Source organism: Sycon ciliatum, chromosome 10, assembly GCF_964019385.1.
Source record: "Sycon ciliatum chromosome 10, ocSycCili1.1, whole genome shotgun sequence".
Taxonomy (NCBI): domain Eukaryota; kingdom Metazoa; phylum Porifera; class Calcarea; order Leucosolenida; family Sycettidae; genus Sycon; species Sycon ciliatum.
The window spans coordinates 814,404-832,228 of NC_088652.1; the positions used below are offsets into that span (position 1 = coordinate 814,404).

General features: G+C 51.0%; 1 protein-coding gene across 1 annotated transcript; it reads left to right on the plus strand.

The window, feature by feature from the left end:
• The first annotated feature begins 4,467 nt into the window (after window positions 1-4,467).
• On the plus strand, window positions 4,468-17,067 carry LOC135825637 (chondroitin sulfate synthase 1-like). The gene is made up of 4 exons (XM_065338251.1): window positions 4,468-5,880; window positions 6,693-6,816; window positions 10,371-10,458; window positions 13,488-17,067. Exons 1-4 carry the CDS (start codon window positions 5,010-5,012, stop codon window positions 15,087-15,089), a joined length of 2,685 nt encoding a protein of 894 aa, XP_065194323.1. The 5' UTR covers window positions 4,468-5,009; the 3' UTR covers window positions 15,090-17,067.
• Window positions 17,068-17,825: the final 758 nt, after the last annotated feature.

Here is a 17,825-nt window from a genome sequence, read left to right on the forward strand (position 1 = left end):
CGGAGAAACTCCCACCTCTCCGCATCAGAGGCTGGACTGTGGAGACCTGAAGAGATCAACCGGATCTGCACCACAACATGTACTACAGGTAAATGGTCGTCAATGAAGCGCTTCAGAGTCCTCAGGCTCCTACTCACCAATGAAGCACTTCAGAGTCCTCAGGCTCCTACTCACCAATGAAGCGCTTCAGAGTCCTCAGGCTCCTACTCACCAATGAAGCACTTCAGAGTCCTCAGGCTCCTACTCACCAATGAAGCACTTCAGAGTCCTCAGGCTCCTACTCACCAATGAAGCACTTCAGAGTCCTCAGGCTCCTACTCACCAATGAAGCACTTCAGAGTCCTCAGGCTCCTACTCACCAATGAAGCACTTCAGAGTCCTCAGGCTCCTACTCACCAATGAAGCACTTCAGAGTCCTCAGGCTCCTACTCACCAATGAAGCACTTCAGAGTCCTCAGGCTCCTACTCACCAATGAAGCACTTCAGAGTCCTCAGGCTCCTACTCACCAATGAAGCACTTCAGAGTCCTCAGGCTCCTACTCACCAATGAAGCACTTCAGAGTCCTCAGGCTCCTACTCACCAATGAAGCACTTCAGAGTCCTCAGGCTCCTACTCACCAATGAAGCACTTCAGAGTCCTCAGGCTCCTACTCACCAATGAAGCACTTCAGAGTCCTCAGGCTCCTACTCACCAATGAAGCACTTCCTCAGGCTCCTACTCACCAATGAAGCACTTCCTCAGGCTCCTACTCACCAATGCTTTCGGCCTAAAGTCAAAGCTCGGTGAACTCGCACATGCAGCAAAGTGCTCCTCACCTGATGTCATCGCTCTAACGGAGACAACATTCTCAACCGCCAAGGTCACTGGCAGTGAGGTCTGTCTCTCCGGATACGCTCCCTCAATCCGACATGACAGAAACGCTCATCATCGACTGAGTCATGGAGGCGGAGTTGCCATTTGGGTGAAATCAAACTTGGCTTTCCAGCACTTAGACCGGTTGAGCACGGAGCATCACGAAGTGATATGGATACCTATATCAAGGGCTAGCCGGTCCAAGATTGTTATCTGAGCAGTCTATCCGTAAGGCGCCACAGCCGGTACAGACACCAGTAGTATAGGGGGAGGGGGTCAGGTGAGCCAGAACCCCCCCCCCCCCCCCCTATACTACTGACACCTACAATTATAGCTAATCGAATATGTGTAGCTTATCGAATACATTGATACCCACCTAGAATGCTAGATGATGATGCCCGCAGCCACGGTAATTATGTTTTCCTCGCGAGGGATTTCAATGTCCAAAATGCAGCATGGCTAGGGAGCACCAGGACTACCTCGGCAGGGGAAGCATCCGCGGAACTCTGCTATGTTCGTGGCCTGGTGCAACATGTCAACATCTCCCCCCCCCCCCCCACCGTTAGGCGCTGCATCTGCCGCTAGGGTTTATCGGGTGTTAGCGGCCGTCGTGAGTTCCCTTCGGGAACGGATACGATAATTAAATTTGTACTGCCTGGTGTGGATGGTGTGGATGGGTTCACGTACATCCAGACTGGACAGAATACAGCACGAGGTACTGAAGGTTATTGGCCCAGGAGCCTGGCTTCACAGCCTGAAACACCGCCAACTGGTTGCTGCGCTTTCATTCACCTTCAAGCTGCCCTACCTCCCAACACCAAGCCCCTTGAAGCCCATCCCCGCCCGGTGGGTGGTCGATCCACTAGGCTAGCAACGGAGACTGCCCACTGCCACCCGCTCCAGCTCAAGTCAACGTTGCCCGTGCGTACTCGTAGCATCCTCCTGGGTTCTTACCCATACTGCATTATTCCCTTGTGGGACAGCGACCATTCTACCAGCACGGCCGCAATCCAGACAGCTCTAGTCCTTCAAGGAAACGTGCAACAAGTATCTGCTGCACATAAACTGACAAACAGCCACCGACGTCCCATGAAACGGTTTAGACCAGCGCCTCACTAGCATCCCCCCTCCCTCCTCATTACAATGTGATGTTATCTCTTATTCTGCTTCTCTCCTCACTACATGTTATCTTTCATTCTGCTTCTCTCATGACCATCTACCCATTGTCCGCGTTACTCACTATTATTCATTTCCCTTCCCCTCCCCATGGTTTTTACTGCATTATGGTGCGCTTTGTCTGCGTAGACGCCGAGACCTTTAAGGTTGGCAGAGCAGCCTGGCCTAGGGTCCGCCCCGCCTGGCCCCGCCACCACTCCTCGCACATATTCGGGAGTATAGTGGACTTTCGTATAAAAAAATATGTCGGACAACTCGGCAGGAGCTCCGGAGGCATTGCGGAACTTTGCGCATTTCCGCGTCGCCTCCTCGCTGGGCCAGGATTCCTCTGCTCCACAGCTCCTAGGCGACACAGTGTACGATTCCCTCTCCGGGAACCGTTTTCGCGGAGGCATGGTCACCATGGTCACCGATCAGGGCCTGGAGCCGTTTTCGAGGATGAGCCTACACCAGAAATAGTGGACTGAACAAGACCGAGTCTACTCCGTACCCGTACAGGTAGTGGCAAGACCCCCGGGCTATACTCTTGCCAGTGCCCGGCAGTGGTAGAACTGATAAAGATCCCTGGAACAGTTTTCTATTCTTACCAGGGAGTGGTATTGTACTACTCCCTGGTTGGAGGTATCCGTTTTCCGCATGCGCCAGGCGATTCCTAAAAAAAGACCCAGACTGGGCCAGAGCCGGCCAGAGGGCTGGAGACTGGAGTAATAAAAAAACTCCCTACAATCATGTAGTTTCAATCAGGGGGTCGTACCATTACGACTTCCTTGCTTCAATCTATCGGCAAGAGTACTTTTTTTTTTTTTTTTTTTCATCAGACATGCTGAGCCTCTTGTACGGGCAAAATAACACATTTTGTGAAGAATCAACACATAAAACGAATCATCAGACTGATACAGTATTTACAGAGTCTGTCACTCAGTAGGATCACTGCACTGTGCAGGTTCACTGGATGCGTGCCTCCGCCGCCACTAGCACAGCAGGGGACTCAGGCATGGCAGGAGCAAACATGCTCCTTGAGCCACGCAGGCACATAGCACCACAACGCACCAGGGCAAACCCAAGGCGGCAGCGCAGCAAGGAGATAACCTGCCCGTATGGCTCCTTACTCTTCTCAGCCAGGAGAGAGGCGATCCGCGTGAAAAGAGCATTGGCATGCTTGCCATAGCCACCAGAGGCAGAGAGCACAACGGGCACGAAGGAGGCATGCTCAACTTCACGTACTCGCTCCTCGTACTTCCGGCGCTTTTCCTGTTCATGGCGTCTGTAGCTAGCAGCGAGGGAGGTGGCACGATTCGAAGACGCAAAAGGGTTGAACACCCGTACATCAATAAAGATGCGCTCGAATCGGCCACCCCACACACCACTAGCCGCAACGTCCAGCCGAGCTTGCTCCTCCGTGACAGCTGTGCGATGGCGGAAGGCCTCTCCGGTGACGGGCTGGAGGTGGGGTTCCACTGTCACGTTGTGAGCGACCTGCCTTAGAGCTCTGGCGGTGATGTCCCTCACCTCGTTGTGTCGCAGCGTCGGGAAGCCACCAAACGGGCACGACAGGGCGTGACTCACATTCAGCGGCAAGAGTACAGACAGTCATTTTGATATCGGGCATAGCAGGGAGTCGTAACATTACTACTCCCTGGTTTACAATAGTCATTTTGCATCTGGATCCATAGAACGTTACGTTTGCATCTGGAACGTGCTCCATGACTGACTGTAGAGGAGACGGCTCGATACCGGGACGTTTTGACAGCCAAATTTGTATAGACCCAAACCGATCATCAGCGTTGATTTTTCACTCGAAATATGTTTGTGGAAGGAAACTGGCATGTTGAAGTTTGCTCTGGGGCCAGAGTCAATCGAACTGAGCCACTCCTTTGTGTTGACCCATTGCCTCCAAGTTGCCCAATTTTTCGCTTCAAAAAAGTTCAAATCAGAGGTGGCTCCAAACCGGACACGTTTTAGAGTGCCCGTCAAATTCACTCTGGGTCTGAAATTAGGTAATTGCTATCGCTCCACGACGGCCAGTACAGAGTAACAATAAGCCTTGTGTGTGCTTCCATTAGTTTTGATTGGTATGCGGTGCTTTATTGGCGAGAGGCGAGCCGCTGTTTACCTGCGACAAGAAGTTGATTTTTCGAAAGTCGTAAAACTCAAGTCGCAGTGCGAAGCAACACGTCAAAAACTCACCTGCTTGATATGGCGCTTCTGGTCATCGCAGAGCCATGAAATTTTGGCTCGGAGTATAACACATCGTAGTCTCACTGTGACATATGTTTTCTAATCAAAATACCAAGAGAGAAAGTGATTATTGAGTCCGTTCCGGTTTGCAACCGGTGTCCTATTTGAAACCGTCGCCTCTACCATGCATCACTCAGTCCATGTGGCATGTCACCATGTGCATGCATGCTGCCTCCATGGAGCTGAGTGCCACTTGATTTTTGAGTGTGTTCACTTGAGGCGAGCTCACAAAGAAGCAAAATGGGCTCAGCAGTTTTCTCAAGTCCAGCTTGGAACCGAAGGAGAAGGGGAACAATCCCGTGAGGTGCATGAGCACAGTGGCACAAGCACAGACCGGGCCATCGACTCAGCGATAAGCATTCCATCGTGGCTGCGTAGAATCACTCACTCCAAGCATTGCAGTCCCCATGTGTTGTCATTCTAGTGGAACCAATCTGATTATTTTGTCCATTGTTTCGTCCAGTTCACAGGAACTGTTTATCCTTCAGTACTGCCAGCCGTTGTCTTCCTAGGATCTAGCTTCCCTCGTATTTGGGCCAAGTAGGAATTGCGTTTTGCTTCCAGCTTCCACTATTTTTTCCACCTGTTTGCCTGGAACTGTCGACAAATGACTGCGTTATTCATTTTCGAAACAAATAAACCCTGCACAAGTCTGCCTTGGCTGTGTTGGCGATGTGGATAATTGCTGACAGAGGCTCTCCGTTGTCATCTAGCTGAGCTTTCCAGACAGCTCCCGCGTCCAATGGCGAAGCCGTTAGTTTTGCTGAGCGGCTCGTCTCATTGTTTGGCACAGTCACGTACGCTGGTGCCAAGACAATGGCGTGGCGGAGTGGGAATGCTTTCCCTTGGCGTGCTGGCTGGCATGCTGTGTGGCTCACTGTTGCTGCTAGTCCAGAGCCCCAGCGACAGTGGAACAGCGCAGCGATGCAGCAACGGAGTATTTCACGGGGGCAGCCCAGAGAGACAGCAGGCCGACGGTGGCCTGGTTTCATTCCTAGAGCTGGAGAATGAAGGGAATAAACTGCAAAAGGAAGAAGAGAAGGGTAATGGACTGACTGACCTGGAGCAGAAGGAGAACGGCAAAGCAATGCGCAAAGGCCAAGACGACTGGGACGACACTGATGACCTCTCACAACGGGCACGAACGTCACCGCCTGCAGCGGCTCTCGCCGGGGAGGCTGCGTGTGTGTCGTCGGTGCCGTCCGCTCTGCCGTCCGATTACGACATGTACCGGTCGGCTCTGCCGGACTCCGTGCGCCCCCTCCATCTTGTCTTGATCGGCGTCATGACGACCGCCAAGTTTGTGGACACGCGTGCCGTTGCCGGTTATCGTACGTGGGGTCGTCACTTTGATCACCTGGTGTACTTCAGCTCCGAGGGCACGGAGAGCAAGTACGGCTTGCCTGTGGTCGGTCTGAACGGCATTGACGATGAGTACCCACCGCAACGCAAGGCGTTTGCAATGCTGCGCTACTTTGCCGTTCACTTCAGTGACACGTACTCGTTCTTCGTGCGTTTGGATGACGATGTGTATGTGAGAACCAGTCGCCTGCAGCGTGTGCTGTCCATGCTGAATCGAGAAGCTGATCTCTACATTGGCCAGCCGGGTGAAGGTAGGATGGTCTTCAGGCCACCGACGGGTGTTGTGTGTGCTTGTGTGTGTGAGGGGGGGGGGGGGGGGGGGGGGAGGGGTATGTGTGTGTGTGTGTGCGTGTGTGTATCTGCCGTGCCGTGCGTGCATGTGTCTGTGGCTGCGTGTGCGCTCGTGTGTTCGTGTATTTGTATGGGCAGGTTTAAAAGTAGATGTTGTACGTGTATGTATACCGGAGGATGTACCCAGCGTGCTGACAGTGCTCAATACCATGGCGGAGGCAGAGCGTAATACACAACACTGTTGCCTGATTATTGCGAGAGCATGAAACTTGAAGTAGCAGCAAACAAGCCTTGATTGTCCTTGTTGTTCTGTTCTGTACGTGTACTTGAGTATGTTTAAAAAGAGAGAGCAAAGGTTTAAATGTTATCCGTGTGTAGTGACAGTCTAACACTAACCATTATACTCAAGCATGATACTGGTGAGTCCTCAGGTCTGAGAAATTGTAAACCTTTGGTCCTCTCTTTTTAATCGTAACCCTTGCTGCAGGGGCATCGGACACGGTACGGTCACTACGGTATTGACCGTACCACTTTTTGCCCCAGGTACCCTGTGAATCAATAAAATACACTGATTTGGGCTCTAAATTTCCGAAAATGTCGGTTTTAGCAACCCCTCCCCCACGAGAACATTGTACTTCGGATGGCTGACTCTCTCTCTCTCTTTCTCTCTCTCTCTCTCTCTCTCCCTCTCTCTCTCTCTCTCTCTCTTTCTCTCGCGCTCTCTCTCTCGCTCTCTCTCTCCCGCTCTCTCTCTCACTCTCTCCTATTACAGGTAATAAGAAGGAGAAGAAGACACTGGGAGTGCAGACGTGGCGCTACTGTATGGGTGGTCCTGGCGTTGTGTACAGCCGATCTGTACTCAAGAAGTTACGCTCCCACGTGGACTATTGCTTGCGGTGAGTACCCAGTACTGTACAGACAGAAACATTTTGTCGGTCAATAATTTCGTCCATCTCCAAAGAAAGGGAGTTTGTCCGGTTGTAAATGTCGTCCATGGATCATAAGAATGTATTGAAATGCTGGACAAATCGACATTAGTCCGGCATTAAATTTAGTCCGAAAGCTCCTTGGACGAAAAAGACGAAATTAAATTCCAGACGAATATAACCAGATATTATCTGGTTATACAGTCCTCTAATTTCAGAAATTTTAGGTGCTCAATATTTTAGGTATGAGAGCAGAAGGCCAAGTTTGGTGAATGGAAATCTTAGGTACAGAGAAGCCATTCCGTATCGGATGATGTGTGTTCCTTTTCGTGCCTCTATTGAAATTTTAGGTGTGAAAGAGATGCACCGAAAGTGTCAAAAATAAAAGTACTCTGAATATTTGTAAAATTAGTATTACAGTACCTTTTTAAAGCTGTGCACCCCGCAGGCCACCACCATTTGTTACACCGAATACAGTATTTTCCGGAGTTTAAGCCCCACTGGAGGGTAAGCTGCAGGCCCTTTTTTTTGCCACGAAATGCAGGCATCTATCCTATTTATCACCGTCTATTTGATCATCGGAGTATAAGCCGCATCCCCCCCCCCCCCCCCCATTTTTTCGGGTGAATTTTGGGTGTTCAAAGTGCGGCTTATACTCCGGAAAATACGGTATTGTGCTGTGGAAACAGGAATTCTCTTCCAGCAATGCATATACATGTAATAGTGAGGCGGTCACTGCCGGTCAGTGAGGGAAGCACCCTGCCTAGCAGCTCTACTGTGAAGACGACTTTACGTGAGGAGTGTCTCGTGAAAATCGGCTAGGAAAATGTTTTCACGTAGATTCGCTCTAGTCTCCTAATTATTTTCTTCCATCAATGCCCGCCACGCTAATGTTATCCATCGCTATAGTTTGTTATGCGCTGTACTTGTACCCAGGTTTTTTGCAAATACAGGTGGAATCCTGATAATTCGAATATGGCTTAATTCGAACATACCGCTTAAAGGGGAAGTATACCCTAAAATCAAATTTTCACCAGTTGTAGTCTTCGGGGTGCTGAGTCGAATGGTCTTGGTCCGAGGAAGCTGAGACGCTCCCTTCCTACTTGAATCCCAATCGAACTCGCGCACTTCCACCGAAACTGGGTGACTGCGCCCTACTAGATGGGGATTTGTATGCAAAATCTCACTAAAAGCGCCATTTCGTTCTTATAAAAGCACGGATGACCGCGATTGGCCCATATGTTGTAGTCTTTTGGACGCTGAGTCGACTGGTTTTGGTCCGAAAAGGCTGCGATGCAGCGTTCCTCCTTTATTCCCAATCGAACATGGTTGAACAAGCGGTCACGTGCTCCTGCGTACACCAGTCACCTGGTCACCGTGCCGGCAGGGTACAACTTACTAGCCTGTTTGACCTTTTTTGGGTGCAGTCCTGTCACTCGAGTTGAACTCGAGTTGAACCTTGGTGTGAAAGTTGTCGCCTGCTGGCGCGGTGACCAGGTGATTTGGGCACCCAGGAGCACGTGACCGCTTGTTCAACCATGTTCGATTGGGAATAAAGGAGGAACGCTGCATCGCAGCCTTTTCGGACCAAAACCAGTCGACTCAGCGCCCAAAAGACTACAACATATGGGCCAATCGCGGTCATCCGGGCTTTTATAAGAACGAAATGGCGCTTTTAGTGAGATTTTGCATACAAATCCCCATCTAGTAGGGCGCAGTCACCCAGTTTCGGTGGAAGTGCGCGAGTTCGATTGGGATTCAAGTAGGAAGGGAGCGTCTCAGCTTCCTCGGACCAAGACCATTCGACTCAGCACCCAAAAGACTACAACTGGTGAAAATTTGATTTTAGGGTATACTTCCCCTTTAACTAGACGTTTTTCCAGGACCGATTTCTGTCAATACGATTCCCACATAAAATTTTCTGATAATTCGAACCTCGAACCGGACATGTCCCGGTTAATTCGAAGTTCCACGGATTCCACTTACATAGAAAATGTGTGGGATTTGTGCTGATAATTCGAAGTTAGCAAAGTGTAATTCGAAGTTCACTGTACACTGTACTGGTCAGTGCAGTTTGCATGAGCTGGCTCTGCCTGTCAGTTCAGTATCCGTGAGATCTGTGTCTAAGGTCCATAGCGCAACTCTGCGTGACCATGGGAGCATTTTGACATACATATTGTGTTGTGGGTTCATGTTTGGATAATTAGAATGTCCGGCTAATTAGAAGTTTTTTTCTGGCATTTGGAGGTTCAAATTATCAGGATTCTACCTGCACTAGTACAGTCCACTTCGCTAATAACGACTGCGGATATAACGACAATTCGCGAATGACGACAGAATTTCCATGCCCAGAACAAAGTCCCATCCAACTGTAATAAATATAATGAGACTTCGGTTATAACGACACTTCGCGAATAAGGACACTTTTCTGATGCCCCGCCGATTGTCGTTATACACAAATTTGACTGTACAATGTGAATATTCATTGGTTTGAGGAAACTAGTACATTGAAACATTGATTATTCGCACATCGACTATTCGGATGATCAATTCTCCGAAATGGCTACCCCTCCAAAAAAAGAAGAAAAAAGAAAGAATTGAAAACGGGCTGGAAGACACAGGACTTGTGTTCAGCAGTGCGGTCGTTTATACTCAATAGATCTACCGGGCACGTGGGTGTGGGCGTGTGTCGGTGGGTGTGGGTGTGGGCGTGTGTCGGTGGGTGTGGGTGTGGGCGTGTGTCGGTGGGTGTGGGTGTGGGTGTGGGTGTGGGCGTGTGTCGGTGGGTGTGGGCGTGTGTCGGTGGGTGTGGGCGTGTGTCGGTGGGTGTGGGTGTGGGCGTGTGTCGGTGGGTGTGGGTGTGGGCGTGTGTCGGTGGGTGTGGGTGTGGGCGTGTGTCGGTGGGTGTGGGTGTTGCTGGTGTGCCCGCCGATGCAGGGTAGATCTTGTCTCGTACGCATATCCGATGGTGAGACTGCAGCGCATGCATGTACGGTACCCACTGCATGAGCCCTATGCCTATGCTGCACGCTTATCTGTGACACCGCTCTCACTATCCGCACTTTCCCACCAGCTGCACCGTCTGAATGGTATCTGCCGTGGAGGGCTCGGATAATCAGAATTTATCTGTTTATTTATTCAACATCTCCTGGCTCATCGTAAGGCTGCCAATATTTATGAAAAGTCTGGTGGTAGCCAACCACGGCAAACTAAATAATAAGGAGAGAAACAAAGGAGAGTACTGCAAGGAGATGCATGACGAATATACCTAAATGAATACTGCCATGTACGAAAATAGTGGTAGCATCTTCGGCGGTGATTTTATAGAAAGGTCGAACTTACTTTCAATGAACTTCTCGTGTGCTGTGGATGGCAGTCGCGAGTCGGTCTAGTGTTGAGTCAAGTCGGCGGAAAAGCACGAGCTCCGCTGTGGGGAGCGAACAGCTTTCTAATACTGTCGTGTTCCTTTGCGTTGTTTCCTGCTCGCTGTTTCTTGTTTGCTGTTTGCTGTCGGCCGTTCACAGGTATCTGATGCAGAGTACTCATGAAGATGTGGAGGTTGGTCGCTGTCTTCACGAACGATTGGGCATTAGCTGCTCATGGAATGCCGAGGTGAGTGAATGCTGCCTCTTAGTGTAGCATCGAAAAGGCAAATGCTGCATGCGCATGTCTGTGTGTGTGTGTGTGTGTGTGTGTGTGTGTGTGTGTGTGTGTGTGTTTGTGTGTGTGTGTGTGTGTGTGTGTGTGTGTGTGTGTGTGTGTGTGTGTATGTGTGTGTGTGTGTGTGTGTCCCATATGGTGCAGTGGTATGTGCAGCGATTTCCAATCGATAGGTTGCGGGTTCGATTCCCGACGATTATGGTCACACACGTCTTTCTTCTCTTTCTCAGACTCTTCCTGACTTTTCTTTCATTCTCCTGGGTGGTTACCAACAGCCAGTGCATGCCGGAGTATGTGGTGTGATGTGTGTGCGGGAAAAAAGAAGAAAAAAAAGACCAAAAAGTAGGGATTCACTGGCCAGAAAAAAGCCACTTCAAAGCTGTGTGGTGTAGACCAGGCTGAATAGTGGTGGTCAATTCTTCAGCCTTGCAAGCTGTTGAATGGTGCAATCCCAGCACAAGTTGCTATGGCTTCTGCTGTAGCATCGCTATCATCGCCTCTGGCGATGGGCGTCCAATGGTCAATGGTCAATGGTGTGTGTGTGTGGTCTAGGTGTTCATGAATGTCATGAACTTTTTACAGTCATACTCCTAAATGTACTAGAATGGGTTGTACCTGCCCAAAACTTGCCCCGCAAAAAGGTGATGACCATCTTCAATGCATACTCAGTACTAGTACCTCCCATTGCTGTTAAAGGGGAAGTTAAGGCAAAAATTAAAATTTCACCAGTTGTAGTCTTCGGGGTGCTGAGTCGAATGGTCTTGGTCCGAGGAAGCTGAGACGCTCCCTTCCTACTTGAATCCCAATCGAACTCGCGCACTTCCACCGAAACTGGGTGACTGCGCCCTGCGAGATGGGGATTTGTATGCAAAATGTCACTAAAAGCGCCATTTCGTTCTTATAAAAGCACGGATGACCGCGATTGGCCCATATGTTGTAGTCTTTTGGACGCTGAGTCGACTGGTTTTGGTCCGAAAAGGCTGCGATGCAGCGTTCCTCCTTTATTCCCAATCGAACATGGTTGAACAAGTGGTCACGTGCTCCTGGGTGCCCAAATCACCTGGTCACCACGCCAGCAGGTGACAACTTTCACACCAAGGTTCAACTCGAGTTCAACTCGAGTGACAGGACTGCACCCAAAAAAGGTCAAACAGGCTAGTAAGTTGTACCCTGCAGGCACGGTGACCAGGTGACTGGCGTACGCAGGAGCACGTGACCGCTTGTTCAACCATGTTCGATTGGGAATAAAGGCGGAACGCTGCATCGCAGCCTTTTCGGACCAAAACCAGTCGAGTCAGCGTCCAAAAGACTACAACATATGGGCCAATCGCGGTCATCCGTGCTTTTATAAGAACGAAATAGCGCTTTTAGTGACATTTTGCATACAAATCCCCATCTCGTAGGGCGCAGTCACCCAGTTTCGGTGGAAGTGCGCGAGTTCGATTGGGATTCAAGTAGGAAGGGAGCGTCTCAGCTTCCTCGGACCACGACCATTCGACTCAGCACCCCGAAGACTACAACTGGTGAAATTTTAATTTTTGCCTGAACTTCCCCTTTAAAGGGGAAGTAAACCCTAAAATCAAATTTTCACCAGTTGTAGTCTTCGGGGTGCTGAGTCGAATGGTCTTGGTCCGAAGAAGCTGAGACGCTCCCTTCCTCCTTTATTTCCAATCGAACTCGCGCACTTCCACCGAAACTGGGTGACTGCGCCCTACTAGATAGGGATTTGTATGGAAAAGTAACTAAAAACGCCGTTTCGTTCTAATAAAAGCGCGGATGACCGCGATTGGCCCATATGTTGTAGTCTTTTGGCCGCTGAGTCGACTGGTTTTGGTCCGAAAAGGCTGCGATGCAGCGTTCGGCCCTTATCCCAACACGGTTGAGTAAGCGGTCACGTGCTCATGCGTACATCAGTCGCCTGGTCACCTTGCCTGCAGGCTACAATTTTCACATCAAAGTTCAACTCAAAGGTTCAAAGCAGGGAGTCGTAAGAGGCTTTTACGACTCCCTGGTTCAAAGGTTCAACTCGAGTGACATAAACGGGCCCAAACAGGCTGTAAATGAGCATGTGACCGCTTACTCAACCGTGTTCGATTGGGAATAAGGGCCGAACGCTGCATCGCAGCCTTTTCGGACCAAAACCAGTTGACTCAGGGGCCAAAAGACTACAACATATGGACCAATCGCAGTCATCCGCGCTTTTATTAGAACGAAACGGCGTTTTTAGTTACTTTTTCCATACAAATCCCTATCTAGTAGGGCGCAGTCACCCAGTTTCAGTGGAAGTGCGCGAGTTCGATTGGGAATAAAGGAGGGAGGGAACGTCTCAGCTTCCTCGGACCAAGACCATTCGACTCAGCACCCCGAAGACTACAACTGGTGAAAATTTGATTTTATGGTATACTTCCCCTTCAACAGTCCCATCCTTTGCTCCTGTGTGGTTTTGTATCTGACTGAAGTAAAGCTGCGTTCCCAACTGGCCCGTGGACTTGGTACGCTTGCGGTTCATGCGTGCCCAAACGCGCGCTCAGGCTTTCACGAAAAAAAAGGATTTTGACTCGTATTCAGGGCGTGTGACGCCTTCGAGTACTAATTTTTTGACCCCACCAGTGAAAGTGAGTGGCATATACGCTGGTATGCGCCTGATGCGTGCTGAAAATTCCAACATGTTTGATTTTCCATTTCGGCGCGTTTCCGTACGCATGGCGCCCCAAAAGCCAGCAAAATACGCACAAACGCGTGGCTGATGCAGTGTGTATTAAAGCCTGCGTTTATGTATGTGTTTGTGTGCGTGTGCGCACGTGTGTTTACGTGTGTGTGTGTGTGTGTGTATATGTGTGTGTGTGTGTGTGTGTGTGTGTGTGTGTGTGTGTGTGTGTGTGTGTGTGTGTGTGTGTGTGTGTGTGTGTGTGTGTGTGTGTGTGTGTGTGTGTGTGTGTGTGTGTGTGTGTGTGTGTGTGTGTGTGTGTGTGTGTGTGCAGATGGCCAAACTGTTCTTCCATGGCTTCAGCAATAGCATGATCTACTCGAATCAAGTTCACTCCAAACACCTTCGCTACGCCGTCACCATCCATCCTCTCAAAGATCCAAAACTTGTCTACAAACTGCATCATTTCTACCTGAGCAAGGAGATCCTTCTGAAAGAGAACGAGCTGGCACTGATGAATACATCAGTGGTTGATCTCGTACCGTTCCTGAAGCAGGCTACCATTGAGGACCTTGCCAAGCAGGAGATTGAACGCCGACGTCAGGCCAACGATCGTACGCTGCAGCTACCGTGGCTGTCGGCGTACCGCAGTGCTCGCTTCAGCCCCAAGCACGTCATGGCACACTTCACGCCCTACATTTACCGGTCGGCGCGCGCGCCCTCTCTGCCGCAGAACGACTTTCGCGGCGGCCCCTACCGCTCTTCTCTCAAGATGACGCTCGGCAAGATGGTGTACCAGCGGAGCCGCGCCAATCGCAAGGTGCGCTTCCACTACACACGCCTGAACGAGGGCTTCATGGCCTACGATCCCGTGCTCGGTTATCGGCTGGTGGCTGACAGTCAGATCTCGGAGCATCGGCGCGACACGGGCGTGCACGATCGCACCGAGCAAATTGAGGTGTACCAGCGTTTCAACTCTCTCATGTACTCCAAGGAACGTAGCAGTGTGCTCAGCTCCACCGAACTGGTGACTATAGTCGTTGTAGTCTCGGCTGCTCGTGCAGAACGCTTCGACGGCTTCGTTGACTCCATTAATAGCCTACTGGAGGAGCCGGGTGTCGTCAGGAAGCGTGTACGTCTGTTTGTCACCCTGTGTTTGCTGCAGACCAAGTCCGCATCTCTGCCTGCCGCCAAGGTCAAACAGGCCAAGGAGCAGGTGCGGAGTGGATTGGCGCACCTGGCGGAGCTACAGCCAAAGCTGACCGTTCGCCGCAGCACGTATCCGGGACGTATGTCGGCCGAGTTTGCGCTACGCACGATGCGTGACTCCTACAACATCTCCTGGTGGTCCGACCTGAATGCCGCCAGCGACGATCTGGTCCTGATCGTGGACGAGAGCGTTCGCTTTCGCGCCGGCCTGCTGCAGCGCTGCCGTCTGAACGCCGTCAGCAGAACGTCCGTCTACTTCCCCATCGTATTCAGCGTGTACCCGGAGAGCGTGTCACGACGTCGCACGCCCTTCACCTACGCATTCACCAGCAGCGCCGGAACGTGGCTGGACGACTACTACGGCGTCGGCTGCTTTCACGCGCGCGACCTCAACGTCACCGCCAAGGTCTTCGGCCTGGCGCCGCTATGGGAGGAGGAAGAACTGGCCACGCTCGCCAGCGATGTGGTAAGTCAGGGCCTGGATAGTATGCGCGCGCCCGATCCGGACGTGTACCGCGAGCACGTGCACCTGTCGACGTGCGACCGTATCCGCGAGTCCAAGCTACGCTACCATTGCTCGTGGCAGACGTCCAACCGCATCGGAACCAAGCAGCAGCTGCTCAACTGGCTGGGTGCGAACAATCACGAAGAGATCAAGGAGAACTGGTTAGCGATTGCAAACTCTCAGAGAGACTTGTACGAGCATGACCCGCTTGCCGTGCTCTAGAACCTTGCTAGCTAGAAAGGACATTGCAAGAACGACGAAACACGTCGTCTCTTGTCTCGTTTCTGTCGTTTGGAAACTTGACTCGTTGTATTGCCAACCAGCAGCGTATTGCCCTACGCCGTCATGCCAGTGTGTTGGATTTGTCTTCGTCGTCATGCCGACGTGCTGGATTAGTCTTCGTCGTCATGCCAGTGTGTTGAATTCGTCTTCGTTGTGATGCTGGCGTGTTGGATTAGTCTTCGTCGTCATGCTGGCATAGTTGTCATGGCTATACACTTATCCGTTAGAGAGATATGATATGTTAGCGGCTGTGATGTCATCACCGTCGCATGCTTGTGTGGGCTGTCGCACGACTATGCAGCATGGCCAAGCACGCTGGGACGAGGATCACCGCCGCCTTCACGATTCCTGGCGCTGCTGTTGCAGGCAAGTATCGCTGCAGGGTCTGTGAGGCGCTGCATTAGCTGCAGGGTCTGTGAGGCACGTCCATTGCTGCCAACGTGCGCACGCGTGCGTGGCAAGTCAGTCCTAGGTCATATGTAATCGTCTGCATATGCACGTCAGTTGAATGTGTACACCTGCCAAGAAGGTGATGTAACATTGTGCTGTCGTGGTGCCATGGACAATTCAAATCTGTTCGGTCACTGAGCCGGGCTTGGACGTGAGGTGCGTGTGTTAGTGCTAGGCGCGTTGAGTAGAAATTAGTGCGTAACGTCTTGATATTAGGTCGCTTGTGTGCTGCTGCTCTCACTGTCGCCTGTACATTGGCTCTTCCAGCGCACGCACGCACACACACACACACACACACACACACACACACACACACACACACACACACACACGTGCGCTAGATAGGTCTCGCTGGCGTGGAAGATATTCCGAACGCTTCCGCAGCCCGGACACAACTGTGCTGGCATGTGTGTAGTTGATACCCATGGATATCCTGTGCGCACGAAGCGTGCTACGCTATCGCCATCGCTTCCTGCCCACGCGATCCCTGTGCACACCGGCTACTGTTTGCTCATCCTGACAGCTCCAGCTCCCTGGTGGGGTGAGAGTTTGTGCCCCAGTCGGGTGGTGAGAGAGTGCGCTGTACATCCCCCAGTCAGACGGTGCCAAGCCATGCAACTCTAGTGTGGCAGTCGTGTTGCGTGTAGGGGTCTAACTGCCGTCACACGCCACATGGAGGAGCTGTGCTGTAACACTATACATAGTCTGGCCGCACAATGCCCAGCAGACTGGCCGGTGTGTTTTTGCTGCCTGTGCTGAGTGTGGCCGCTTTTGCTGTCGTTTTGCTGCCGCAGTTGGTGTCGGTGTGTGATGCCGACTCAGTGGTCATGGTGACTCGGTGGTCATGGCGACGCTTAGTAGGTACAAGTACGGTCGGTGTGCAGTCAACACGAAAGCACGCTGTCGCAATAGGCGGCCTTTGAATCGTGTACATGAGGACCTGTGCCCCGCCATTTTAGTCTTGGTGTGGCTACTGGTGGCCTGATGTACGCGCGGCGACTTCCTCTCGCTCCGATTGCTGTTTTCAATTTTCGACTATTTTCCCGACTATCTGCCACCCCACCGGCAGCTCTTGCCAGAGAATTTCGCTGGATTCAATTGCACTGTATTTATAACCTTCTGTGATGTTTAGGTTTTTACGTGACCAGGATCTCTATTCCTCTTGATACGATGTTGAAATGTGACATGCTTCTATTATTTTTAGCTTGAATCACAGGGTGCTTATTTTTTTCCACACTCCGATCCGATCCCACTAATTTTACTAATTTTACTCCTTTCAAGTATTTTATTTTTTCATTCAGCGATATACCTGTTGTCACTGTCCTCTTTGTTCGTTTGGTTTCCTTCTAATGGACAAGATCGGCATGCGTTTGTGTGTGTGGGTGGGTGGGTGCTTTTATTTTATTTTTCATTCAGCGATAGAGCTGTTTTCACTGTCCTCTTTGTTCATTTGGGTTCCTTCTCCTAATGGACAAGATTGTTTGTGTGGGTGGGTGGGTGCTTTTGTGTGTGTGTGTGTGGGGGGGGGGGGGGGGGTATATGTGTGTGTGGGTGTGTATGTGCTGTGGTAGTGGATGCTGGGGTTGTTGATGCTGGGGTTGTTGATGCTGCTCCTGCTGCTGAGCGGTGGTCACCTTGTGTCCGCAGTCCATGTCTAGAAGCAACGGTGTTCCAACACCAGTCCTGTATCTTCCCATGTGTCACCTTTTCCAATTATTTCCTTTTCTTCCCGCATGTTCTGCCACATAGAAACCAGAACACGTTTGTGCCGCTTTGTACTCTGCTGCTTCACATGAGCACTGCTCACGCATTTGTTACTGCTTTTCTACCAGTAACTGTCTACGTGTTACCACTAACAACACGTCGTATCACTATGATTCACTAGGCATTTGAACTTTATTTTTTACAAACTACTGTCTTGAGAGCCACCGTCGTCGGCTAGGGAACGGCGATAGCACGCCAAGATTTCTTCATGTGAAGCTGTGCGTGTTTGTGGGTGGGTGGAGGGGGTGCATGTGTGTGTGTGTGATTTTATGATTTATGATTTATCCATGGCAACTGCTTTATCCATGGCAACGCTCAAGCCGCGGGAAACACAAGGTAAACACCCCGTGGAAAACAAAATCTGGAACATGCGCTTTCGGTTCGTGCTGCATGCGGTGGACGCATGCAGCCAACGTTTCTCCAAAGCAACAAGGCATGCTTAGTCGGCCGGATCGGCCTAAT